We start from the raw sequence: 26,565 nt of genomic DNA, 5'->3' as shown, positions 1-26,565 counted from the left end.
TAATTGGCTCATGGTTCCACAGGCTGTACAGGAAGCATGACGGCTTCTGAGGAGGTCCCTCCCAGGAGACTTTCTTTTTCTTTTCTTTTCTTTTCTTTTTTTTTTTTTTTTGAAATGGAGTTTCACTCTTGTCACCCAGGCTGGAGTGCAATGGCTTGATCTCGACTCACTGCACTCTCCACCTCCTGGGTTCAAGCGATTCTCCTGCCCTAGCCTCCTGAGTAGCTGGGATTACAGGCACCCACCACCACGCCCAGCTAATTTTTTTGTATTTTTAGTAGAGACGGGGTTTCGCCATGTTGGCCAGGCTGGTCTCGAACTCCTGACCTCAGGTGATCCACCCACCTCGGCCTCCCAAAGTGCTGGGATTATAGGTGTGAGCCACCGTGCCCAGCCACCAGGAAACTTTGAATCATGGTGGAAGGTGAAGGGGAAGCAGGCACGTCTTACATGGCCAGAGCAGAAGGAAGAGAGAGAACGAGGAGGATGCTAGTTGCTACACACTTTGAAACAACCAGATCTTCTGAGAACTCACTATACAGTACCAAGGAGGGTGGTGTTAAACCATTCATGAGAACCCCACCCCCATGATCGAATCACCTATCACCAGGCCCACTTCCAACACTGGGGATTACAATTTGACATGAGATTTGCGGGGGGACCCATACCCAAACCATATCAGTAAGGGTAGCTGTGCGTTTGGTCGGGGAGGGAGTATAGAGGATTTCTGGGTACCTTTTGCTCGATTTTGTTGTACTAAAGCTGCTCTAAAAAATAAAGTCGGCTGGGTGCGGTGGCTCACACCTGTAATTCCAGCACTTTGGGAGGCCGAGGTGGGTGGATCATGAGGCCAAGAGATTGAGACTATCCTGGCCATATATTCACGGGCTGTTGATGTTTATTTTCTGTGAGCTAGTTCTTGATATCTAGTTCCCTGATTCTTCCCCAAGAAAAATTCCGTAAATATTTTAACAGAATTGCATTAAATTTCTAGATTAATTTGGAAAGAACTGATGTTTATGTTGCATCTTTTTATCCAAGAACTTGTTATGTTTTTCCATTTGTTCAACCCTCGGGTGGATCACGAGGTCAAGAGTCGGAGGTTGCAGTGAGCTGAGATCGCGCCACTGCACTCCAGCCTGGCGACACAGTGAGACTCCATCTCAAAAATAAATAAATATCAATTAATAAATAAAAAGTCTACTTAAAGAAATAATTCAAGGTAATATAGATTTATGTGTCAAAGGCAGGAAGTACTTAAGCAGTGTAGAGAAAGGAGAATCATTGTTGGCTCTAGAGATTGGAGAGGAGATAGGATTTGAGCAGTAACCTGAAGAATGACTAGGATTTCAGAAGTCACTGGACAGTGAGTGGTTCAATGTGTGCAGTCTTGGACAAGTAATCTGTTAGACTGATAGTTTCTTCACACAGTTTGTGGAGGAAATACAGGAGATAATGTAGGGGAAGTGCTTAACACAGAGTCAGGCATACAATATGAAGTGGCGCTCATCAGCAAATATCGATCAAGTGCCTACTATGTGCTGTGCACTCCTGTGGAGCCCACATTCTAGCTGAAATATTGGCTGGATGTTATCGAAAGGGGGGCAGCCAACATGCAACACAAAGAAAGACCCAAAAGTAAACGTTTCCATGTCCTGGTCTGTGAACCATTAAACAAACCATATTTGAATGATAAGGTTGCCAAAGTAGATCAAGAGAAACTGCATTTTGGGGGGGTTTGAACTCCAAAGAATGCAGTTTGTAGGCAGTCGAGATCTTTGAAAAATCAAGATGGATTTTAATAATGTATTAAGAATAAATTGGATTTGAATCAACACAGGAAACAGGGATTTTACTTAGAGACTATTTCAGTAATTTTGAAATCATTGCCCAAGATTGTAGTTGGTTTGTTTATAATGGGTAGGTTATTTATTTGTGAATCCCAAATGTACTCCATCAACATTCCATTGAATAATTTACAAAAGCAAACAGCAGGGGTTTATGTTTTCTCTTCTCCTAGTTTAATGTTGTGGCAGTCATATCATACTTTGTTTTAGACTAATTTAACAGGAGTTAATGTTTCCAAGTAAATCATTATTATCTAAACAGTGTCTTTTTGACATTGGCCTGAGGATGTGGAACTTTTTTCCTACGGAGGTAAATGGAACAGAGTACAAAATGCTAAGAGTTTGTTTTATCTAGTTAACAAGGTTCTCTCTTTCGTTTGGTAACATTTTTATTGAGATAACTCACATACTATAAAAGTCACCATTTTAAATGTACCGTTCTGTGGTTTTTAGTGTAGTCAGAGTTGTGCAACCATCACCACAATCAATTATAGAACATTTTCTTTACTCCCAAAAGAAACCATGTATCCCTTAGCTGTTATGCCCAGGTCCCCTTATTTCCTGTCCCCGCCCCACCATCCTATGCAAACCCTAATCTACTGAAAATAAAAAAATTTTAAAAATCTATTTTAAAATAGTATAAAAAAGCATTAATAGGAGTAAATTCAATGAAAGAAGTATAAGACCTGTACACTAAAAACTCTAAAATATCGTGGAAAGAAATGAAAGAGGACCTAACTAAATGGAAAGACAGCCATGTTCATGGATTGAAGGACTTGCTCTTGTCAAGATGGGAGTCCTCCCTAACCAGATCTGCAGATGCAGCACTGTACCTATTAACATCCCAGAAGGTGTTTTCTTGTTGTTTTTTGTTTTGCAGAATTTGACAAGCTGATTAAAATTTATATGGAAATGCAAGAGATCTAGAATAGCTCAAACAGTCCTGAAAAAACAACAACAAAGTTGGAGACTAGCACTTCTCAATTTCAAAACTTACTACAAAGCTAAAGTAATTACGACAGAATGGTACTGACAATAGCGTAGATATAGAGGTCAATAGAATAGACTTCGGAATCCAGAAATAAGTCCTCATATTTATGGTCAGTTGATTTTCAACAGTGATGACAAGATAATTTGACAGGGGAAATAATAGTCTTTTCAACAAATGGTCCTGGAACAAGTGGATATACACATGTAAAAGAATGAAATTGAGCTCCTACCTCAAGAACTCCTAGGAGAAAACAGGAATAAATCTTCAATACTTTGGTCTAGACATGGAATCTTAGATATGACAAACAAAGCACAGGCAACAAAAGGAAAACAGATTAATTGTATTTCATCAAAATTCAAAGCTTCTGTGCTTCAAAGGACTCTTGAAGAAAAAGAAAACTCACAGCATGGGAGAAAATGTTTGCAAATTACGTTTGAAAAGGGTCTTGTCTCTAGAATATATAAAGAACCCTTACAACTCCACAATGAAAAACAAATAACTCAGTTTAATACATGGGTAAAGGATCTGAACAGACATTTCTCCAAAGAAGGCTACCAACATGGCCAATAAGCCCATGAAAAGATGCTCAGCATCAAAGTCTCAGAGACACGCCAATCAAAACCATGGTGAGATACCCCGTAGACTCACTAGATGGCTAAAATTAAAAAATGAGATCAGGCCAGGTGTGGTGGCTCATGCCTGTAATCCCAGCACTTTGGGAGGCCAAGGCAGGTGGATCACCTGAGGTTAGGAGTTCGAGACCAGCCTGGCCAACACGGCAAAACCCCATCTCTACTAAAAATACAAAAATTAGCTGGGCGTGGTGGCAGGCGCCTGTAATCCCAGCTACTCGGGAGGCTGAGGCAGGAGAATAGCTTGAACCTGGGAGGCAGAGATCGCAGTGAGTCTAGATTGCACCACTGCACTCCAGCCTGGGTGACAGAGCAAGACTCTGTCTCCAAAAAGAACAAAAACAGAAGTGAGATCATAATAAGCAGTGGCTAGAATGTGGTGAAATTGGAACTTTTATGTATTGCTGTTGGGAATGTAAAATTGTACAGCTACTTTGGAAAACACTTTGACAGTTCCCCAGAATGTTGGACATAGAGTTCCTGTCTGATGCGGCAGTTCTATCTCCAGGCAGAATCCTCAAGAGAATTAAGTATGTGTCTACACAAACCCTTGTTACATGAATGTTCATTAGTGACATCCCCGCTTCAGCCTCCCAAGGAGCTGAAACTAACAGATGTGTGTCACCATGCCCAGCTAACTTAAAACAGTATTTTTGGTAGAGATGGAATCTTGCTATGTTGCCTGGGCTGGTCTCAAACTCTTGGCTTCCTGCCTGGGTCTCCCAGACTGTTGTGATTATAGACATGAACCACTGTACCTGACCCAAGATTTATTTTTAATTAAGAAGCAATGTATAAATGCATTCTCTTTGTGGAAAGACAAAAATGCTAGGCTAAAGGCCTCCTTGTCCACCTCTTCCAAGCCTGGGATCCTCCCTGTGCCATCCTTCTCCACTCCCAGACCCCTGCCTCAGGTAACTATGATTTAATTTCTGCCCATGTTCATTGTGAGTTGGGGGTCAGGGGGAGCTGTTTTCCACCCAGTCATTCAGATATCAAGGCCGATAGGGGTTCGGTGGCTTCGGGCTTCACTGAGGCTTGGAGATCTCTTACCTGCTCTTCTGTACTGTGGTCCGGAAGTGACACACAGCACTTTTGCTAGAGGGACTCCAGTCACGTGATCCCTTGCAGGGAGCTGGGAAGTGCAGACTTCTGTTTTCCTGGAAGGAAAGGAAAAGGAGATGTTGGCAGCACTGGAGGAATCTACCATCGCCTGTAATTTTGCTTGCTTTTGTTGTAGTTTCCTGGTTTCAGTGTCGGTCTCATCAACTCAGTTGGGATGGCTTCTCTTATTATTATTTTGTTAGAAGGTGGGAACAGTTTTTATAAGGTGGGAATTACCTGTACCTTGAAATCTTGATAGAGTTTTCCTGTAAAACTAGCTAGGTTTAGCCGGGCGTGGTGGCTCACGCCTGTAATCCCAGCAGTTTGGGAGGCCGAGGTGGGCTGATCACCTGAGGTTGGGAGTTCAAGACCAGCCTGACCAACATGGAGAAACCCCATCTCTACTAAAAATACAAAGTTAGCCGGGTGTAGTGGCGCATGCTTGTAATCCCAGCTACTCAGGAGGCTGAGGCAGGGGAATCACTTGAACCTGGGAGGCAGAGGTTGCAGTGAGCCGGGATCGCGCCGCTGCACTCCAGCCTCCGCAACAAGAGTGAAACTCCGTCTCAAAAACAAAACAAAACAAAACAAAAAACTTATCTAGGTTTAGTGCTTTGTTTCTTTGGGTAAATTTTTGATTACTGTTTCAACTTACAGCCATTGGTCAGGGTTTCACTACTCTTTGGCCAAATTTGGGCAATTTATACGTTCTTAGAAAATGTTTCATTCTAGCTATTGGTTTAAAGTTGGGCCTCTGTGGTGCACTGTTATGATTTATAAAATTGTTCCTTGTGGTTTTATTTTCTCCTTTTGTCTTTATTTGGAGGTATCTGTGCCTTTTTTTTCTTGAGCTTACTTAAAAAGGTTTGTTCTTTCTTTTTTTTTTTTAACTAATCTTTTAAAAGAACCAGCTTCTGGTTTGACTGACAGTTGTTTCCCCTTTCATTAACCTGCACTATTATCTTTATTAATTCCTTCTTTCTGCTTTATTTATTCATCCTTGAGTTGAAAGTGTAGGTTATTCATTTTCAGTCTTTCTGGGTTTCTAGTGAATGAATAAGTCTGCATTTTAATATACAGTATTTTTTATTTTCATTTGATTGAAACAGTTTCTCATTTCTACTTTGACTTTCTCTTTAATCCAAGAGTTATTTAAAACTGTTTTAAAATTTCCAGATGTGTGGATTTATTTAGGATGTATATTTAGTGCGGATTTTTTTTGGGGGTTACATTTAGTGAATGAATGCAGACTGTTTATCAATTTGGGAGATTTGTTAAAGTCTCTTTTGTAGCTTAGTATGTAGTCAGCTTTTCTAAATTCCATGTGTGTTTGAAACGAGTATGTAGTCTCTGTTTTACGAGGAAACACTTTTATTGAGTTTCTTTCTTTCTTTCATGAGGTGACTTCCTGTAAATGTTGAATGGTTCTTGGTTCTGTGTTCATTCTTGCAGCTGGGATTTCCTGCTTCTCCGTCGAGCTGTGGGGAGGAGCTGGGGAGGAGCTGCAGGAGGGACTCTTATGCTGTGTACCGGACACGCTGTGTTCTTCAGTCACCTGCCAGCCTGCGCAGAACATGGCCCTGTGTCCCAGAGCCAGGCTTCCATACTCTGTCTTGCAGATGGAGAACGAGCCTGGTCATTACCTCCACTGCGGGGTGGGCATGGCCAAGCAATGAGGATTCCAAGCGCAGCTGCTGTGGCCACACGCCCTGCCCGAGGCATCACTCTAGTGGCCTCTTCTGGGCCTCAGCTTCCCGGCTTCCCACCTGGGCATCCCCCACGGGTTGGTCCCACCTCCTGTAGTGGCAGTTGCCTGAGGGTGGCTGTGTCATCTGTCAATAGCGAAGATTTCCCTCTGCTCCTTTGCTTTCCATCTTTTAGGGCAGTGATCCCCAGCCTTTTTGGCACCAGGGACCAGTTTCATGGAAGACAATTTTTCCATGGACAGGGGTGGGGGAGATGGTTTTGGGATGATTCAAGCGCATTCCATTTATAGTGCACTTTATTTCTATTATTATTACATTGCAATATATAATAATTCTACAACTCACCATGCAGTCAGTGGGAGCCCTGAACTTGTTTTCCTGCAACTAGACAGTCCCATGTGGGGGTGATGGGAGACAGTGACAGATCATCAGGCATTAGATTCTCATAAAAGGGTGCAACCTAGACCCCTTGCATGCGCAGTTCACAACAGGGTTCATGCTCCTATGAGAATCAAATGCTGCCCGGCTGATGTGACAGGAGGCGGAGCTAAGGCAGTAATGCCAGTTGATCAGGAGCGGCTGTAAACACAGATGAAGCTTAGCTTGCTTGCTGGCTGCTCACCTCCTGCTGTGCAGCCTGGGGGATGGGGAGGAGGGTGCAGGGGAGGAGGGGTTGAGGACCCCTGTTTTAAGGATTCCTCTTGTGAGCAGAGCTGTGTATATGTTTATCTTAAATATCTATTCTGTCATTCCTATTGGTATAGCAAAGAAGAGGCAGTCCACAGCATGTGTTCAGTCTGTCAGTCTCAAACCTAATTATCTGTCAATTTTATTCAAGTTGGAAGTGTGAAATTAAGCTCTCGATTCGGTGCCACTTTTTTTTTTTTTTTTCCGCCCAGGCTGGAGTGCACTGGTATGATCTCAGCTCAATGCAACCTCTGCCTCCCAGGTTCAAGTGATTCTCCTGCCTCAGCCTCCCGTGTAGCTGGGATTACAGGCACCCACTACCACGCCCGGCTAATTTTTTTGTATTTCTAGTAGAGACGGGGTTTCACCATGTTTGGCCAGGCTGGTCTTGAACTCCTGACATCAGGTGATCCACCTGCCTCGGCCTCCCAAAGTGCTGGGATTATAGGAGTGAGTGACTGTGCCCGGCACTGGTGCCACTATTTTTTTTTAAATAAAGACATGAAAAGCCACAAGATTTCAGATAACGAAGCAAATAACCGAGTAATAGAATGAGCCCTTTCAGGATTCTGTAAAAGCTGTTTTATTTGTGAATTAATTTTTGAAAAATTTTACCCCGAGTCTTCAAAACTTTGTATTTTTCTGTGGTTACTGACATTAGTGACATTTCTTTTTGATTTGTCCCTGTCTTCTGTAACATATTTATATTATACATCAACCTGGAAAAATTTCATATTCAGCCCTTTAGAGTTGCCTGATGGTGAAAATCACAAATGACATATTAATAATCTGAACAAAGAATAGAAAGTGAACCAGACATAGCACCAGTGCCTGTGCTTAGAAGTGGATTAAGAGGCCAGGCGCAGTGGCTCACACCTGTAATCCCAGCACTTTGGGAGGCTGAGGCAGGTGGATCATGAGGTCAAGAGATCAAGAACATCCTGGCCAACATGTTGAAACCCCATCTCTACTAAAAATACAAAAAGTTAGCCGGGTGTGGTGGTGGGCACCTGTAGTCCCAGCTACTCGAGAGGCTGAGGCAGGAGAATAACTTGAACCCGGGAGGCAGAGGTTGCACTGAGCTGAGATTGCGCCACTGTACTCCAGCCTGGCAACAGAGTGAGACTCCATCTCAAAAAAAAAAAAAAATATATAAATAAAAAAAAAGAAGTGGATTAAGAATCCTAGCTACTGTCAGTTTAATCCTTTTTTAAAGTCACTAATATTTTAATATAAAAAGTAAGCTTTTACTTTTCCTCATAAATGTTTTTCATATCATCATTCTTTGCAGAAAATTTAAAGATTACAACCAGGTGAAAAGAAGAGAAATAAATTATACCATAATTTATTATTAAAGAAAGATAATTATACTGTATTAGTTGACATCATTCCAGACTCTTAAATACACATTTATCCACATACACACAATTTTACCAAAAAGAGTTTACCTCGTCACTGTTTTGTAACCTTTTTTTGTTTGTTTTTTTTTATTATAGACATTATTTTTTAGAACAATTTTGGACTTATGGAATTATTGCCAAGGTAGGACAGACAGTTCCCATGTTACCCCTTCCACCCCCACACGCACACACACGTGCACACACACGCAGGCACACGGACACACATGCACGTGCACACACATACACATGGGCACACGTGCACACATGCACACTTGCACACATGCACACACACACATGTACATACGCATACACACGTCCAGATTCCCCAATTAACAACATCTAACATGACTGCAGTACATTTGTTGCAATTAATGAAGCAATTTTAATACACTGTTACTAACTCAAGTCCATGCTTTCACTGTCTTATTTTTTACCTACTGACCTGTTCTGTTTCAGGATCCCATCCAGGATATGACATCACATTTAGTTGTCATATTTCCTTAGGTTGCTCTTGGCTGTGACAGTTTCTTAGACTTTCCTTGCTTTTGATGATCTTGACAGCTTTGAGAAGCACTGGTCAGGTATTTGTAGAATGTTCCTCCACTGGAAGTGTTTGATGTTTGTGTCATGATTAGATTGGGATTATGCATTTTAGAGAGGAAGACCACAGAAGTGAAGTACCATTCTCATCGGGTCCTGTCAAAATTCCATGCTCTTAATATCAGCGTGACTTGTCACTGTTGATGTTGACCTTGATCACCTGGCTGAGGTGGTGTTCGTCAGGTTTCTCCACTGTAAAGTTACTTTTTTTTTTCCCTCTTTCCATACTGGACTCTTTGGAAGGAAGTCACTACACACAGCTCACACTTAAGGAGTAGGGGCTGGGTGTGGGGGCCCACGCCTGTAATCCCAGCACTTTGGTAGGCTGTGGCTGGAGGATCGCTTGAGCCCAGGATTTGAGACCAGGCTGGGCAACATTGCGAGACCCCATTGCTATAAAAAATAAAAAATTAGCCAGGATAAGGTAATGACCTGAAGGACGCATGAAGAAGGTGACCGGGGAACTGGCCATGCTCTATTTCCTCACCTGGGTGCTAATTATATACGTGTGTTCAGTTTGTGAGAATTCAGTGAGCTGTACACTCAGATATTTATAAATCAATCATAAACATCAATAGACAGAATAGAAAGTCCAAATATAGACCCATGTCAACTGATGTTCTTCAAAGGTGCCAAGACAATTCGATGATGGGGAAAAAAAGATAGCCTTGTCTAGACTGGAAAATAGGAAATCCAGCCAGAATGAATGGAATATCCTTATGAAAAAAGAATAATCATAAGTCTCAACCCGTACCTCACATCATACACAAAAATTGACCTGTGTGTGATACTCTGAGCTGTTGTTACACATGACACTGATGACACCTAATGTGTGGGTTTTTTTTTTTTTCCCCCACATCAATCCCAATTCTGATGCTAACTGGCTATTCTACAGTTCGATTCAATCCCAACGCTTAATTCCCCAGAATTAGCAAAGACCCCACAGGTTAAGGGCTCAGTCCCACAAGACTACTCCCACCTTATCCATGAGTTGCAAATCAAAGGTTGTCACCTATATTTCTGACTAATAAATAAATCGGGGGTTCCCTTTGCAGGTTCAGTAATTTGCTAGAGGCCTGTAATCCTGTAACCCCAGCACTTTGGGAGGCTGAAGCAGGCAGATCACTTGAGGCCAGGAGTTCAAGCCCAGCCTGAGCAACAGACTGAGATTCCAGCTGTACAAAAAATTAAACAAAATTAGCCAGGCTTGGTGGCGCATGCCTGTAGTCCCAGCTACTTGGGGAGGCTGAGGTGGGAGGATCGCTTGAACCTGGGAGGTTGAGGCTGCAGTGAGCTGTGATTGTGCCACTGCACTCCAGCCTGGGTGACAAGAGTGTAGACCCTGCCTCAAAATAATAATAATTTGCTAGAATGTCTCCAGGAGTCAGGAAAACACTACTTACTACTGCTACTTCCACCTCCTTGCTAGCACTTAGTATTGTCAGTCTTTTTAATTTTAGCAATTCTAGTAGGTATGTGGTGGTACCTTACTGTGGTTTTCATGTGCATTGTGCATTGTACCAATGATTATTGATACTGAGCATGTTTTTCTGTGCTTATTGGCCATGTGATGTCTTCTTTGGTAAGGTGTCTATTTAAAAGTTAATTTAAAAAATTTTTATAGAGATAGGGTCTCACTGTTTTGCCCAGGCTGATCTTGAACACCTGGACACAAGTCATCCTCCCACCTTGGCTTCCCAGTGTTGGGATTACAGTTGTGAGCTGCTGTGCTCAGCCAAATATCAATTTTTTAATTGGATTGGGTTTTTTTTTTTAATTGAGTTGTAGAGTTCTTTATTCTAGATGCAGGTCTTTTGTTGGTCATATGGGTTGTTAATATTTTCTCCCAGTCTGTCTCTTGCCCTTTCATTTTCCTAATGGTACCTAGTTTTTATGTTATTGTATTTAATTTTTATGTTTCTGCTCCGTTTGAGGTCAATTTTTGTGTATGATGTGAGGTAAGGGTTGAGACTTATTATTCTTTTTTCATAATGATATCCCATTCATTCTGGCTGGATTTCTTATTTTCCAGTCTAGACAAGGCTATCTTTTTTCCCCCATCATCGAATTGTCTTGGCACCTTTGAAGAACATCAGTTGACATGGGTCTATATTTGGACTTTCTATTCTGTCTATTGATGTTTATGATTGATTTATAAATATTTGAGTGTACAGCTCACTGAATTCTCACAAACTGAACACATGTATATAATTAGCATCCGGGTCAGGACATAGAGCATGGCCAGTTCCCCAGTCACCTTCTTCATGCGTCCTTCAGGTCATTACCTTATCCTGCTAAAGGATAATCACTAGCCTAACTTTAACAGCATATATTAGTTCTGTCTGCTTTTGTACTTTATATAAGTGGCATTGTATGAAATGTATTGTCTTGTGGCTTTCATTGAATATTATGTTTGTGAGATTCATTCATAAATGTGTGTGTTGTTAGGATCTGCCATTCTCATTGCTGTATAGTATTCCATTTTGTGATGACCACAACTTTTTTATTGTTTGTATTGTTGATGGACATCTCAATGGTTCTCAGTTCCAAAACTGAGTACAATCAAACAGTACAATCAATAAAAGAACTATTAGGAACTGTGCTACTATTATTTATTATCCTTTTACTACATGGTGAGCATGTATCTGTGCATTTGCATTGAGGACATACCTAAGGGTGAAATTGCTGGGTCATGACCAATTTTTTTTTTTTTTTTTGAGATGGAATCTCACTCTGTCACCCAGGCTGGAGTGCAGTGGCATGATTTTGGCTCAGTGCAACCTCAGCCCCCTGGGTTCAAGCGATTGTCCTGCCTTAGCCTCCCAAGTAGCTGGGATTATAGGTGCATGCCACCATACCCAGCTAATTCTTTATATTTTTGGTAGAGACGGGGTTTCACCATGTTGGCCAGGCTGGTCTCGAACTCCTGACCTCATGTGATCCACCTGCCTTGGCCTCCCAAAGTGCTGGGATTACAGGCGTGAGCCACCGTGTCTGGTTGATTTTTTTTTTTTAAGTTTTAAATGATCTTATGAATCTATTGTTAGCTACATCGACTGGAAACGTTTAATGTTGTGACAAATTTTTTCTTTTTTTTTTTTTTGAGATGGAGTCTCACTCTGTTGCCCAGGCTGGAGTGCAGTTGCGCGATCTGGACTCACTGCAACCCACGTCTCCCAGGTTCAAGCAATTCTCCTGCCTCAGTCTCCCGAATAGCTGGGATTACAGGTGCCCAACACCAGGCCCAGCTAACTTTTTTTGTATTTTTAGTAGAGACGGGGTTTTACCATTTTGGCGAGGCTGGTCTCGAACTCCTGACCTTGTGATCCACCCGCCTCGGCCTCCCAGACTGCTGGGATTACAGGCATGAGCCACCAAAATGTTTTCATTCTTAATGCTCAGTTGTCTTGATGAAGTAGCGTGAGTCAGTGAATGCTGTGGTTTTCATTGAGGAGATGGATCAGTTCTTATCTCCGTCACTAACTTTGCCAGGTCACCTTGAGCTGTTGCTTAATCTCTCTGAGCTTCTATTTTCCTTCTATGCTCAATCAAGTTGAGCATAATTATTTTACCCTGATTTATACTGTGATGTGAATAATGATTAGCCAAATAATTATAATGGCTTTTATGATAAAACCAGGCAAAATAATACCATTAAATACTTCAGTGTTATGGAAGTAGCACTATAAAATGATAAATAGGAAAGAAATTATAAGGCACTTTGTTTTAGAAGATTGTGTGTATTTCCTGGGGTTTTCATAGCCACGTGTGGGGTTTTGCAGTGTATTACCTTGCTAAACTTCATCCTCACCTTCGGATTTTCTTTTCTTTCTTTTCTTTTTTTGAGATAGAATTTCGCTCTGTCTCCAGGCTGGAGTCCAATGGCAGAATCTTGGCTCACTGCAGCCTTCGTCCCCCAGGTTCAAGTGATTCTTCTGCCTCAACGTCCCCAGTAGCTGGGATTACAGGCTTGCGCCACCACGCCTGGCTAATTGTGTATTTTTAGTAGTGGTAGGGTTTCACTGTGTTGGTCAGGCTGGTCTCAAACTCCTGACCTCAGGTGATCCACCTGCCTTGGCCTCCCAAAGTGCTGGTGAGCCACCACGCCTGGCCGCCTTTGGATTTTCTGTTGATCTTTCTATGTGTCAAATTAATACTGCCTCGGTTGGACATGTTGACCCACACCTGGAATTCCAGCACTCCGGGAGGCTGAGGCAGAAGGATTGCTGAGACCAAGAGTTCGAGACCAGCCTGGGCAACATAGCAAAATCCTATCTCTATAAAATAATAATACTGCCTCATTTGGTAGAAAACAGAGAGAGAAAATGCTGACATTGCTTTCTCTTGCTATTACTTATGATTACTTTTTTTTTTTTCCTCTCTTCTTCTTATTTATTTATTCTTTTAAAGAGACGGCATCTCACTCTGTTGCCCAGGCTGGAGTGCGGTGGTGCAGTCATAGCTTACCGCAGCCTTGAACTCTTGGGTTCAAGCAGTTCTCCTCCCTCAGCCTCCTGAGTAGCTGGTGCTGAGTAGTGCAAACCACTGAACTGGCTAATTTCTATTTTTTTTTTTTTTAAGATACAGTGTCTTGTTACGTTGCTCAGGGGTGGTCTCCAACTCCTGGGCTCAAGGAATCTTCCTGCCCCAGCCTCCCAAAGTGCTGGGATTACAGGCATGAGCCGCTGAGTCTGGCCTTGCCCGTGTTCCGCTGTAAAACATTCCACTGGGTTTATTTAAGACAGAAACATTATCTGGAGATAGAAATTGTCCTATATAGATAGACTTTAATGAGACACTTTTCTTACCTTCCAAAGCAAAGGTGTTAGCCTATAATACTTAAGAAAAAAACCAAACAAAAGAAAACAATAGCTTTGGCAATTGCTTCCTGTGTGCGACCTGTCTTCTTTCTCCATCCAGGAAGAGCTCCTACTTCAGGGGCTGCAGATTCTGTGAGGGTGTTGGGAAAAATAACATTTTAATGTTAAAAAATAGAGAGCGATCCCCAGTTACCGGTTTTCTTGGAATGTGATGGTGTAACAAATCCTTGAAGATCATTCCTTAAGATGTAAAAATGACGGTTCCTTCATGAGAGCTTTGTTCAAATAAAAAGTTCCGTGTCCCGTTTTTGGCCGGGCGCGGTGGCTCACGCCTGTAATCCCAGCACTTTGTGAGGCCGAGGCGGGTGGATCACCTGAGGTCAGGAGTTCGAGACCAGCCTGGCCAACATGGCGAAACCTCGTCTCTACTAAAAATACAAAAATTAGCCGGGCATGGTGGCACATGCCTGTAATCCCAGCTACTAGGGGGGCTGAGGCAGGAGGATCGCTTGAACCTGGGAGGTGGAGTTTGCAACGAGCTGAGATCGTGCCACTGCACTCCAGCCTGGGCAACAGAGCAAGACTCCATCTCAAAAAAAAAAAAAAAAAAAAAGTTCCAAATGTCCTCTGGACTTTAGTACTTGTTTTTTGACATGTACTTTATTACTTTATTTCTCCCTCATTATAATAATACTTCTGCTTTGAACCTGCAGAATATATATATATATTTTATTTCCAAAGAATCAGATCTTCCAGGCAGTAGTGTGCAAAGCTTCCAGGCTCTCGACTCCTTGTGAACATGGCATAGGAGTCAGACACATCACATTGTGGTGCTTGCAAAACAGTTGTTTTCATACATTCATTCAAGCAGGCAGTTATCCATTGATTTCAACAAACATTGATCAAGCGCTAATTTCTGCCAGGCCCTGTGCTTCCGTGCTAGGAATGTAACAGTTGAGAAGGCAGCGTCTGCCTTCTTGATGCTTACATTCTAGTGGGTTAACTACACAGTTAAAAAAAAAAAAAAAAGTCATTGCCTAATACCATTTAACAAGTATGTTTAAAGTCAACTGCATGTGCCAGGCACTGTTTCAGCCTCTGGGGAGACAGTGGTTAAGAATAAAAGACACAGTACTTGCTTCAGTGGAGCTAGGCATTAAGAAGAATGCAAATAAAGAAAGGGTTTAATTTCAGGCTCTGCAAAGAGCTATGATGATGCCGCATTAATGTAGAGTGGGATGGGGGTGCAGCAGAGATGCCTTCACCCATGAATTAGGAAAAAAATCCATCGGTCTGTGTGTCCATGTCCCTCATCCTATGAGAATAAGAAGAGAATAGTGTTTATAGAAGAGCTTTCTGGACTAGAAAGGATCACACAGATAGTATTAATGTTTGGTGCTGGCAGGGAACCCGTGGGGACAGGCAGCAGGTGGCACATCCCCACCTCGTCCTTGGGGCTCAGTTGTGTCTCACAGAAGAGACAGTTTTTGCCACAGCAGCTCTGCCTAACCCTGCCACGTTTGGGGGTATGATCTGAATTCTGTCACACTTCTGATGGCAAATAGTTCACATGATTTTGTCATTTATTTTTAATTTAGTGCAACTGTAGAAGATGAACTGTAACATCCATATTTTAAGCAAACAGGTGTTTTGAAAACTTACCTCAGGACTGTCACTTTACCAGAGATCTGTTCCCACCTCCAAAGCCAATAGGCATGGCCGGCGGGTGCTAAAGTTGTTTTGTTAACTTAGACAGTTTTCCCCGCAGGAAGAAATCATTTGATCATTTAATGGTGTCTGAATAGTGGAAACGTGTGTGAGTCTTGTGTATGCATAAACTTACTGAGCAAGATTGGAAAGAAGTGTTTGTTTCAGTTGCAGATAATGGAATGGAGTTCAGTTCTCCTGTATGGGCTTAACATTTTTGGCATTTGAATCTGTTGATAAAACTGAAATGTGACTTTTTTTTCCTTCAATGCAAATTTGAAGATATCCTAAATTTGTATGAGAATTGACAGATCAGTGGCTCTGGTACAGTGGCCTTGGAAGTGGCACAGCACTTGGGGAGGCTGAGGCGGGAGGATCGCTTAAGCTCAGTTTGAGACCAGCCTGGGCAACATAGTAAGACCTTGTCCCTACAAGAAATTAAAAAATTAGTCAGGGGTGGTGGTGCATGCCCTGTAGTCCCAGGTACTCAGGAGGCTGTGGTGGGAGCATCACTGGAGCCCAGGAGTTCGAGACTGCAGTGAGCTGTGTTCGTGCCACTGCATTCTAGCCTGGGTGACAGAGCGAAACGCTGGCCCAGAAAATGAATGAATGAATGGATGGATGGATGGTTCCTCCCTCAGAGGGGCCTAACTTAGCTGGGGAACAAAGCCACCTGTATGGGAAGTAATTGAATACTAAACTATATGATTCTTAAATAGGATTAAAAAGAGGGAGCTGATCACTGATGGTTAGAGTTGTAATTCCCAGAGCAGTCGAAACATTTATGTACATGTGGGGATCAGTATAATATTGCCCAGTTTTTATTTTGCCAAGTCACTGCTCTGTCACCGTTTTTTGTTACCTCTTTCATTAAAGAAAGAACATTTTAACATGAAAAAAGCAGGAAAGACATAACATCACAACAAAGAACAGCCACTTAAAATTAGTTTCGTTTTATGAAAACCCCGCTTACATTGTCCTTATTTTTTTGGTTTTGGCACTAGTGAAAATGTCATCACAGACTGACGTTTGGGAAACACTGGCTTGAGTGAGGCTTCACTGACAAAATGCCTGGCCTGGACCCTGAATGTAGGGCCCAGCAAGGAGAGAGGGATTGTCTGATGGGTTAAGAAGCAAGAATAAACTCTGGGAGGTAGCTGGGGTGGGTAAAAGGGGCTAATCCAAGCTATACCATGAGGAATAATGGGGAATAAATGTGTTGTTAGGGAATGGGAAATCTTAATACCCAGGGAGAAACTCAGGATTCACAGTAAAATACAGTCATTAGAGATTTTTGTTGTTGTTGTTGGTTGTTGTTGACGTTTTTGCCTAAGAACATGAAAATGGCATTCAAAAGATTGATCTGGGCCGGGCACAGTGGCTTAGTCCTGTAATCTCAGCACTTGGGGAGGCTGAGGCAGGAGGATCACTTGAGGCCAGGTGTTTGGAGCAGCCTGGGCAACATAGTGAGACCTTGTTTCTACAGAGATTTTTTAAAAATAGGAAAATTAGCTGAGCATAGTGGTGCATGCCTATAGTCCCAGCTACTCAGGAGGCCGAGGTGGGAGGATCACTTGAGCCCAGGAGTCTGAGGCTGCAGTCAGCCATGATTGTGCCCCTGCACTCTAGACTGGGCAGAGAGTGAGATCTTACCTCTACAGATACAAAAAAGATTGATGTAGTGGCTAAATGTCTTGTGGACCAGGGAGGCTTCCATCAGGGAGGGCACAGTTGTGCATAGGTGATGCCAAGAAGAAGAGAGTGGGTATAAAAATACAGAACAGACAAATTCAAGAGACATTCAGAAGAAGACAGTGATAGGACTTGGAGACACAGAAATATAAGAAGAAGAGAGGAATAACAACATTGCAGTGAAAGTTTCTAGCCACAGGCTAGAGAAATATTAGAAGTATTGACACAAATTAGAAACTTTCTCAAGATTGAATAAAGTACTAAGTTTTTGCTGTAGTTCATTGTTGGAGTGGGTGAAACCACAAGTAGTATTTTTTTGGTGGGGGGGATAGTCTCGTTCTGTCGCCCAGGCTGGAGTGCAGTGGCGTGATCTTGGCTCACTGCAACCTCCACCTCCCAGATTCAAGCAATTTTCCTGCCTCAGTCTGCCGACTAGTTAGGATTACAGGTACCCGCCACCACGCCTGGCTAAATTTTTTGTATTTTTAGTAGAGACAGGATTTCACCATGCTGGCCAGGCTGGTCTGGAACTCCTGGCCTCATGTGATCCACCCGCCTCGGCCTCCCAAAGTGCTGGGATTACAGGCGTGAGCCACTGCGCCCGACCTCAAGTACTATTTTTGTAACCCCATCTTTTGCCAGGTAAAAGAAGCTTGTTTTACTAACTGAATGTACCTCACGTTAGCAAAACACTTCCTTTCCATGTATTCAAATGCTTTGTGAACATTATGTAATTTGCTTTGGCCATATTCCCAACATTAGGAAAACTATGGGATGTGATTAGGAAATTATGGCATGTAAGAGGCATGATCTGGCTAAGGTAGAGGGGTGCTTCAGGGTTGGAACTGAAGAAAACATGCATTGGTCCACACTGAAAAATAAACTCACTGTTCTGGAAATGTCTTTTGTTAATTGCTGTATCCCCAGAACCTCACTGTATTGGTACATAAATATATATTTTAAAAAATACTAGATCTAAGCCTGGGCATGGTGGCTCACACCTGTAATCCCAGCACTTTGGGAGGCCGAGGCGGGTGGACCATGAGGTCAAAAGTTCAAGACCAGCCTGACCAATATGGTGAAACCCCGTCTCTACTAAAAATAAAAAAATTAGCCGGGCATGGTGGTGTGTGTGCCTGTAATCCCAGCTACTCAGGAAGCTGAGGCAGGAGAATCACTTGAACCCAGGAGGTGGAGGTTGCAGTGAGCCGAGATCACGCCACTGCACTCCAGTCTGGGTGACAGAGCGAGACTCCGTCTCAAAAAAAAAAAAAAAAAAATCCAAATACAATGAGATTTTATGCTGTCTAATGAATTACCTTTTATTCATATATCTCTAGAGTAGACCAAATTCCATGTCCTGATCACAAAGCTATTTTAGTAGGAGAAATCATATACCATTAACTTAACCACATTCAGAATGACCCGAAATGATCCTTACAGGGAATTGAAGCAAATTTCTTCTTTCCTTTTTTTTTTTTTTTCTTTTTGAGACAAAGTCTCACTGTGTCACCCAGACTGGAGTGCAGTGGTGTGGTCATAGCTCACTGCAGTCTCGACCTCCCCAGGCTCAGGTGAGCCTCCCATCTCTGCCTTCCAAGTAGCTGGGACTACAGTCGCCTACCACCTTGCCTGGCTAATTTTTGTATTTTTTGTAGAGATGGGATCTTGCCATGTTGCCCAGGCTGGTCTCGAACTCCTGAGCTCAAGCGATCCCACCTGCCTCAGTCTCCCAAAGTACTGGGATTACAGGCATGAGCCATTGTGTCTGGCCAAAGCAAAATTTTCTTTGTGCTAACACTGCCGAGACCTTTCCCCACTTTATGATATAACCAAATTCCACTGGAATGAGCCTTAAACTCAAACATTGTATGAGCAAAGATTAATATTTGTGAGACATGTGACCAGGATTATTCTATTCAGAAGCAATCTAGCACCAGCACCTCCGAAAACCAGGGCCCAGAATTGGTGGCTAATATTTGAGACTGCACAGGGAGGTTGGGAGGGATCGGAGGCTCATAAGGCTAGAGTTCTGCAAGGGGAAGCCACTGGAGAATTTTAAAAGGAAGACAGACATGAGATGTAAGTCTTGAAACGGTCAGTTCATCAGAGCTTGTGTTGGGAGCTTGGACAAGGGTGGAGATGCTAAGAAGGTAACGTATTTGAGATTGAGAGGAAAAAGGGAGAACATGTAGTCTTCTCGCTTGTGCCTTTTTTTTTTTTTTTGAGACGGAATCTCACTGTTTCACCAGGCTGGAGTACAGTGGCGCGATCTCAGTTCACTGCAACCTCCGCCTCCTGGGTTCAAGCGATTCTCCTGCCTCAACCTCCCAAGTAGCTGCGACTACAGGCACGCACCTCCACACCCAGCTAATTTTTGTATTTTTAGTAGAGACGGGGTTTCACCATGTTGGCCAGGATGGTCTCGATCTCTTGACCTCGTGATCCTCCCACCTTGGCCTCCCAAAGTGCTGGGATTACAGGCGTAAGCCACCGCGCCCAGCCTCGCTTGTGCCTTTGATGGGGGCTGGTAAGGTCTCTGAACTGATGGATCCTGGGAGAGGACCAGGTTTCTAGTCAGATTGGGAAGATTCAGTTTTGGACACTTTGAATTTTATATGAGAGCTGTTGAGATATTCCAAGCTTTGGAAAAGAAAAGGAAAACTGAAGCAAACAGAACATTATAGGCCAATGTGAAGAGAGCCCAAATAGATGGGTGATTTCAAATTAATGTGAGAAAACTAATAGCTCGTCTATATCCAAATAACAATGAGAAAATGCAACAAAAGGAAGGATTCCATTCACAACAGTAACAAAAAATACCCGAAGAATCCACCCAAAGAGAAATGTGCAAGACTTTTATGAAATACTTTAAAATCTCAGCTGGATGCAGCAGCTCACATCTGTAATCCCAGCATTTTGGGAGGCCGAGGCTGGTGGATTGCTTGAACCCAGGAGTTTCAGACCCGCCTGGGCAACATACTGAGACCCCGTTTCTACAAAAAAATTATCCAAGTGTGCTGGTGTTTATCTGCGGTCCCAGTTCCTTGGGAGGCTGTGGTGGGAGGCTCACCTGAGCCTGGGAAGCTCAAGGCTGCAGTGAGCTGTGATCGCACCACTGCACTCCAGCCTGGGCGACAGAGACTCTGTCTCAAAAAAGAAAAAAAAACCCAACTCACTTAAGGGCATCAAAAAACTTAATAAAGGGATAAATATGCTACATTCAAGATACTCAATATTGTAAATAGGTAAACATTTTCCTCATTTACTTATGAAGTCATTTTTTAAAAACTTGCTCAAAATGATTCTAAATGTTAATGGGAAAAATAAGCACATGAGACTAGCCAGGCAAATGCTAGACAAACAGTAATGATGAGGTTTTGGGGCTGTGGATTTTCTATTTTACACATTTCCATATTTTCAAGTATGTATTTTGTAATTAGAGTAACAAGAAATGAAACATCAGCAGGAGGTGTAATTAATAGTGATCTATCCACTAAAAAGACTGAGGTGGAAAGGAAGGATATAAAGATTACATTACTCTGAAGAAGAAATATTACTATTGACTATACAGAAATATTATCAAGGAATACTGATTATCAAGGAATACTACAAACAAGTGTATGCCAACAATTTGATAACATGGGTGAAATCAACAAACATCTACAAAGACACAAACTACTAAGGCTGAAGAAGAAATGCAAAAATCTGAATAGACTTATGAAAAGTGAGGAGATCAACAAACTTCTGGAAATTCACAAACTACCAGGGCTGACTGAAGAAGAAATGGAAAAATCTGACTAGGTCTATAAAAAGTAAAGAGATTGGATTAGTAATTTAAAACACTTCTCACAAAGAAAATGAAAAGCCCAGGCCTAGAGGCCGTCACTGGTGAACTCTACCCAACATTAAAGAAGAATTAATACAAATTCTTCCAAAACAAAACAAAAAGACGAGGAGGAGGAGGGAATATTTCCCAGCTCATTTTATGAGGCCGGTATCACTCTGATACCAAAACTAGATAGCCTATGAAGGAAAGGAAAATACAAACCAATATCCCTTATGAATATAGATGTGAAATTCCTCAACAAAATACTAGCAAACTGAATATAGCGACATATTAAAAGGATTGTGTACCGTGACCAAGTTGAGTTTATCTCACAATGCAGGGTTGGTTTAACAACTTAAAATCAATTAATGTCATGCACCGTATCAATAGACAAAGGCCAAACACCAAAACAGCATCTCAACACATGTAGAAAAAGCATTTGACAAAATCTAACACCACTTCGTGATGTCAAGTAATCCGTCCGCCTCGGCCTCCCAAAGTGTGCTGGGTGGCGTGTGCCTGTAATCCTAGCTACTAGGGAGGTTGAGGCAAGAGGATTGCTTGATCCCAGGAGTTCGAGGGTGCAGTGAGCTATGATCATGCCACTGCACTCCAGCCTGGGCAACAGAGCAAGACCCTGTCTCTGAAAAAAAAAAAGTATATTAATAAACCCATCTTAATGTGTTTAAGATTGTTAGTTTAAACTGGGTATGGCCTTTCTTTTTGGGATGATAAAAATGTTCTAAAATTGATTGTAATGATAGTTGTCCCACCCATGAGTATACTAAAAACCACTGTATTGCACACTTTAAATGGGTGAATTGTGTGGTATATAAATCGTATCTTGGTTGGGCATGGTGGCCTATCCCTATAATCCCAGCACTTTGTGGGGCGAAGTTGGGAGGATTGCTTGAGGCCAGGAGCTTGGGACCAGCCTGGGCAACATAGTGAGAGCCTGTCTCTTTAAAAAAAGAAGTTAGTTGGGTGTGGTGGTGTGTGCCTGTAGTCCCAGCAAATCGAGAGGCTGAGGCTGGAGGATCCCTAGAGCCCAAGGGTTTGAGGCTACAGTGAGCTATGATTGTGCCACTGTACTCCAGCCTGGGGTGACGGAGTGAGACCCTGTCTTTTCATATATATATATATATATAAATGTTATATATATATATATCTTGACTATATAAATATATATATCTTGATAAAGCTATAGCTTATCACTTACGACATTATTCACTTAGTTTTATAAAACGAAGTGAAACTTGGCAGAACAATATCTATTATGTGAGCACATTTTTGTAAAATACAAGTTCTTAATAAAACATAATATTCTTAAAATTGAGGACAATTTGTGAAGCAGTACAAAAGACAAAAGCACCTCAGTGTCTCCCTGACACAGTCACTTGCGTTGTGTAGCAAGCAGGTCTGGTGACAAACTGTCTTAACAGCAATTGATACTACCTCATTACTCATTAATAAAATAATAAGAACCTTAATTGCATTCTTTCTATACATCAACACTGTGCTTAGTTCTTTTTTTTGGAGACAGAGTCTCACTCTGTCACCCAGGCTGGAGTGCAGTGGTGAGATCTTGGCTCACTGCAACCTCTGCCTCCCGGGTTCAAGTGATTCTCCTGCCTCAGCTTCTGGAGTAGCTGGGATTAGAGGCATGCGCTACCACACACAGCTAATTTTTGTATTTTAGTAGAGATGGAGTTTCTCCATGTTGGCCAGGCTGGTCTTGAACTCCTGACCTCAGGTGATCTGCCCACCTCAGCCTCCCAAAGTACTGGGATTACAGGCGTGAGCCACCATGCCCAGCCTGTGCTAAGTTCTTAACGTGCATTTTATCATTTTTTGTTCACACCACCCTGATGATGGCCCCATATTTTTTTTTACCACCTTCCCCTTGCTTACTATTTTCCAACATATCAAAGTTTACATTTACAAAATTGTATTATTTATCAGAATAAAAAATTGCATATCTTCTTCTGTCATTAGCGGTACCTGTAAGGATAAATACTTCAGGTTTTTATTTGAGTTGGTTTTTATGTGATCGTATGCAGTATAAGAGAATATCAGTAGGCTGGGTGCAGTGGCCCTATCTCTACAAAAATAAGAAAATTTAGCCAGGCATGGTGGTGTGTGCCTATAATCCTAGCTACTAGGAGGGCTGAGGCAAGAGGATTGCTTGATCCCAGGAGTTCGAGGCTGCAGTGAGCTATGATCATGCCACTGCACTCCAGCCTGGGCAACAGAGCAAGACCTTATCTCTTAAAAAAAAAAAAAAAGTATATTGATCAACCCATCTGAATGTGTTTAAGATTTTTAGTTTAAAGCATTTTGTATTTGTTATAGCTGATCTTCAGTTTGAGGAGAAAACACTTTTTAGATGGTTGTCCATTTTTTGTTTCATATGATACTAGATTTGAAAGTCAAATCTTTGGCAAAGCTAATTTTTAGAGTCTTTTTGTTCGGGTGTAAATATAGATTAGCTATTATGGAAATCTCATCTTTAATGCTAACCTGAGTAATTTTTCTTTGTTTTTAGTGTTATGTGCCAAGAACCTTGCAAAGAAAGACTTCTTCAGTGAGTAAACACTTATTTTTTTCCCTCTTATAATGTTATGCATGTATTTCTGAAATTTTAAACTTTAAAAAAAGATTGGGTATATTCTCTTCAAAGTCTTGCCCTTTACTTAATAGAAATCCATGGTTCTCCAAGCTTTATTTCCTGGTTGACTACAACATGGGTGGTTCCTTAGCTGAAATATACAGAACTTATAAATCATACCGCAAAACCTGTCTTTCATTTCCTATTCTGGTCACACCCAATTTTTTCTGCCTCTCTACCTATTAGAATATTGCTTTCTGCTGGATGATGTATTCTCAGCTCTAATACAAATGAAATACTTTTGTATAAAACAGCTGGATTTGCATACAATTGTTAATCAGATTTTATAAATTAAATCACATTTACAACACCCTATAATTAAAGGAATTGCAAAAATAAGAGACTCCTTTTCTAAAGGAAGGAATCACTCCTTAAGAAAGTCACGCAGTATCTGGTCAGTGCCTGCAGCATTAAATTCTTCACACACTTTCTGATCCTCACAAGACATCTTTCAGTTCTTAAGTGGTATTATTCATGCTTTCAAGATGAAGAAACTTAGGCTCAAAGGCTTTCTCCAGGTAGCCAGGAAGCTCCAGCATGGTGGCTCGTGTCCATCTCTATCTCTGACAACTGTCCACTTTGCCACCTGTCTGATCTAATAAACCTCTCTGATTCATTCTCTAGCATTTAGGGACTTACTGAATTAAGGCCTGGTGAATACTTGCTTCCATAGATAAGATAGGCAAAGATCAGTAAACAAATTTCGGGGCATTATTAATTTTTAGAAAGTCTAAATACAATTACTTTCAGACACTTTTCCCTCCACTTAATTAGCCCCACTTTAATAGAAATTTGAATGTAAGCCTTTTTTTTTTCAGTCACTTTTTCTACCCTCTAAAAATCTGAGTATGGAGGCATACTAGGCTCTCTTAGAAAGCTCAATAGACATAACTTATTTTGCTGATTGAAATTATCCTGAAATTAGAGAACACGAATTGTGTGTTCTGTGTCACATGGATGGATGTGAGGTCTCATCTAGGTGTGGGTCTCCTCTCTCCTCTAGGGCTCCCCGACCCTTTTGCAAAGATTGTCGTGGATGGGTCTGGGCAGTGCCACTCAACCGACACTGTGAAAAACACATTGGACCCAAAGTGGAACCAGCACTACGATCTGTGAGTTGAATGTTCTGTAAGCCCCATGCGGAGCGGCAGGAAAGCAGGTGTCTAGCTTTTACGAGAAACATCCAAGAGAGAAAAAAAAAAAGGATGACTTTTTATTGATAACAAAAGCGGATGGCCAAATGAATGTCTACATTGCCTAATTTTAGAATTCATGTACTTGGAAGTTCTTGCATTTTGTTACTTTCTTTTTTTTTTTTTTTTGAGACGGAGTCTCACTCTGTCACCCAGGCTGGAGTGCAGTGGCGTGATCTCAGCTCACTGCAACCTCCGCCTCCCGGGTACAAGTGATTCTTCTACCTCAGCCTCCCAAGTAGCTGGGATTATGGACATACGCCACCATGCCCAGCTAATTTTTGTATTTTTTAGTAGAGACGGGGTTTCACCATGTTGGCCAGGCTGGTCTTGAACTCCTGACCTCAAGTGATCTGCCCACCTTAGCCTCCCAAAGTGTTGGGATTACAGGCGTGAGCCACTGCGCCCGACTGCATTTGGCATTTTCATAGATTTTTATGGTTTGGTTTTGTACATGTGATCCTCAAACTTTTCAATCTCCTGGCCATTTTAGCAGAAAAAAAGGCCATAGTTTGTGAACTCCACATGCTACTGTTTTTCAGCAAAACCCTAAACCTAGTTGTAGTTTCTACCTAAAAAATGCATTTTTTTTTTTTTTTTTTTTTTGAGATGGAGTCTTGCTTTGTCGCCCAGGCTAGAGTGTGCAGTGGCGCGATCTCGGCTCACTGTGACCTCCACCTCCTGGATTCAAGTGATTCTCCTGCCTCAGCCTCCCAAGTAGCTGGAATTACAGGCATCCGCCAGCATGCCCAACTAATTTTTGTATTTTTAGTTGAGATGGGGTTTCACCATCTTGGCCAGGCTGGTCTCGAACTCCTGACCTCATGATCCACCCACCTCGGCCTCCCAAAGTGCTGGGATTACAGGCATGAGCCACTGTACCAGGCCTAAAAAATGCATTATTATGACTGTATGTTTCTGTTGACTTTGAAAATTTTTGCTTTTTAGTACATATATATTTTCTGCAAGAGAAAATATAGTTTTATATGATCAAAGCCATCAATTTCTTATATTCATTCAAAAACTGGATTGTACTTTGAAGACCACTATTTTATTTTTAAATTAAATTTAATTTTTTTTTCAAACAGAGTCTCGCTCTGTTGCCCAGGCTGGAGCGCAGTGGCGCAATCTTGGCTCACCACAACCTCCTCCTGCTGGGTTCAAGCGATTCTCGTTCTTCAGCCTCCCGAGTAGCTGGGATTACAGGTACCCGCCACCATGCCTGGCTAATTTTTATATTTTTAGTAGAGATGGGTTTCACCATGTTGGCCAGGCTGGTCTTGACCTTCTGACCTCAGGTGATCCACCTTGGCCTCCTGAAGTGCTGGGATTATAGGCGTGAGCCACTGCGCCTGGCTGTGAAGACCACTATTTTATATGCACCCATGTTTTCATGTTCCTACTAAGATATTTTCATCAAAGTAATCCTGAAAGATTATTGTCTTTTAGTTAATACAAATTATACTGTATTTGGGTGGGATTTTTAAGAATTATATTCTAAGATTCAGTTTCAGTGACACTGAGGCTGTGTAAGTGGGTTGAATTCCTCTCTCCGTTGACTTGCAGTGACAGTAAATGGAGGTTTAATGTCTTAGTGTCCTCTTGTGTACTTTGAATAGATCCGTAGGTTTGTAAGTAGTCCCTTGTCGCAAACCAGTATTCTGTATCAAACCTAATTGGTGAGAATTT

General features: G+C 41.9%; 1 protein-coding gene across 8 annotated transcripts in view; it reads left to right on the top strand.

Moving 5' to 3' along the window:
• The window catches only part of SMURF1 (SMAD specific E3 ubiquitin protein ligase 1), a 115,957-nt gene that overhangs the window by 58,209 nt on the left and 31,183 nt on the right, over positions 1-26,565 (top strand). For 6 of the 8 annotated variants that reach the window (XM_054656004.2, XM_009453689.5, XM_003318608.5 and 3 more), the window contains 2 exons: positions 23,561-23,599; positions 24,687-24,795. In XM_054656004.2, the coding sequence (XP_054511979.1) occupies positions 23,561-23,599; positions 24,687-24,795 (148 nt within the window). Of the gene's footprint in view, positions 1-3,801; positions 4,001-23,560; positions 23,600-24,686; positions 24,796-26,565 lie in introns of those variants that run through there. The other 2 variants (XM_054656002.2, XM_054656003.2) reach the window with 2 other exon arrangements.

This window comes from Pan troglodytes, chromosome 6 (assembly GCF_028858775.2).
Source record: "Pan troglodytes isolate AG18354 chromosome 6, NHGRI_mPanTro3-v2.0_pri, whole genome shotgun sequence".
Taxonomy (NCBI): Eukaryota; Metazoa; Chordata; class Mammalia; order Primates; family Hominidae; genus Pan; species Pan troglodytes.
This window is presented reverse-complemented; position numbering and strand designations above follow the sequence as displayed.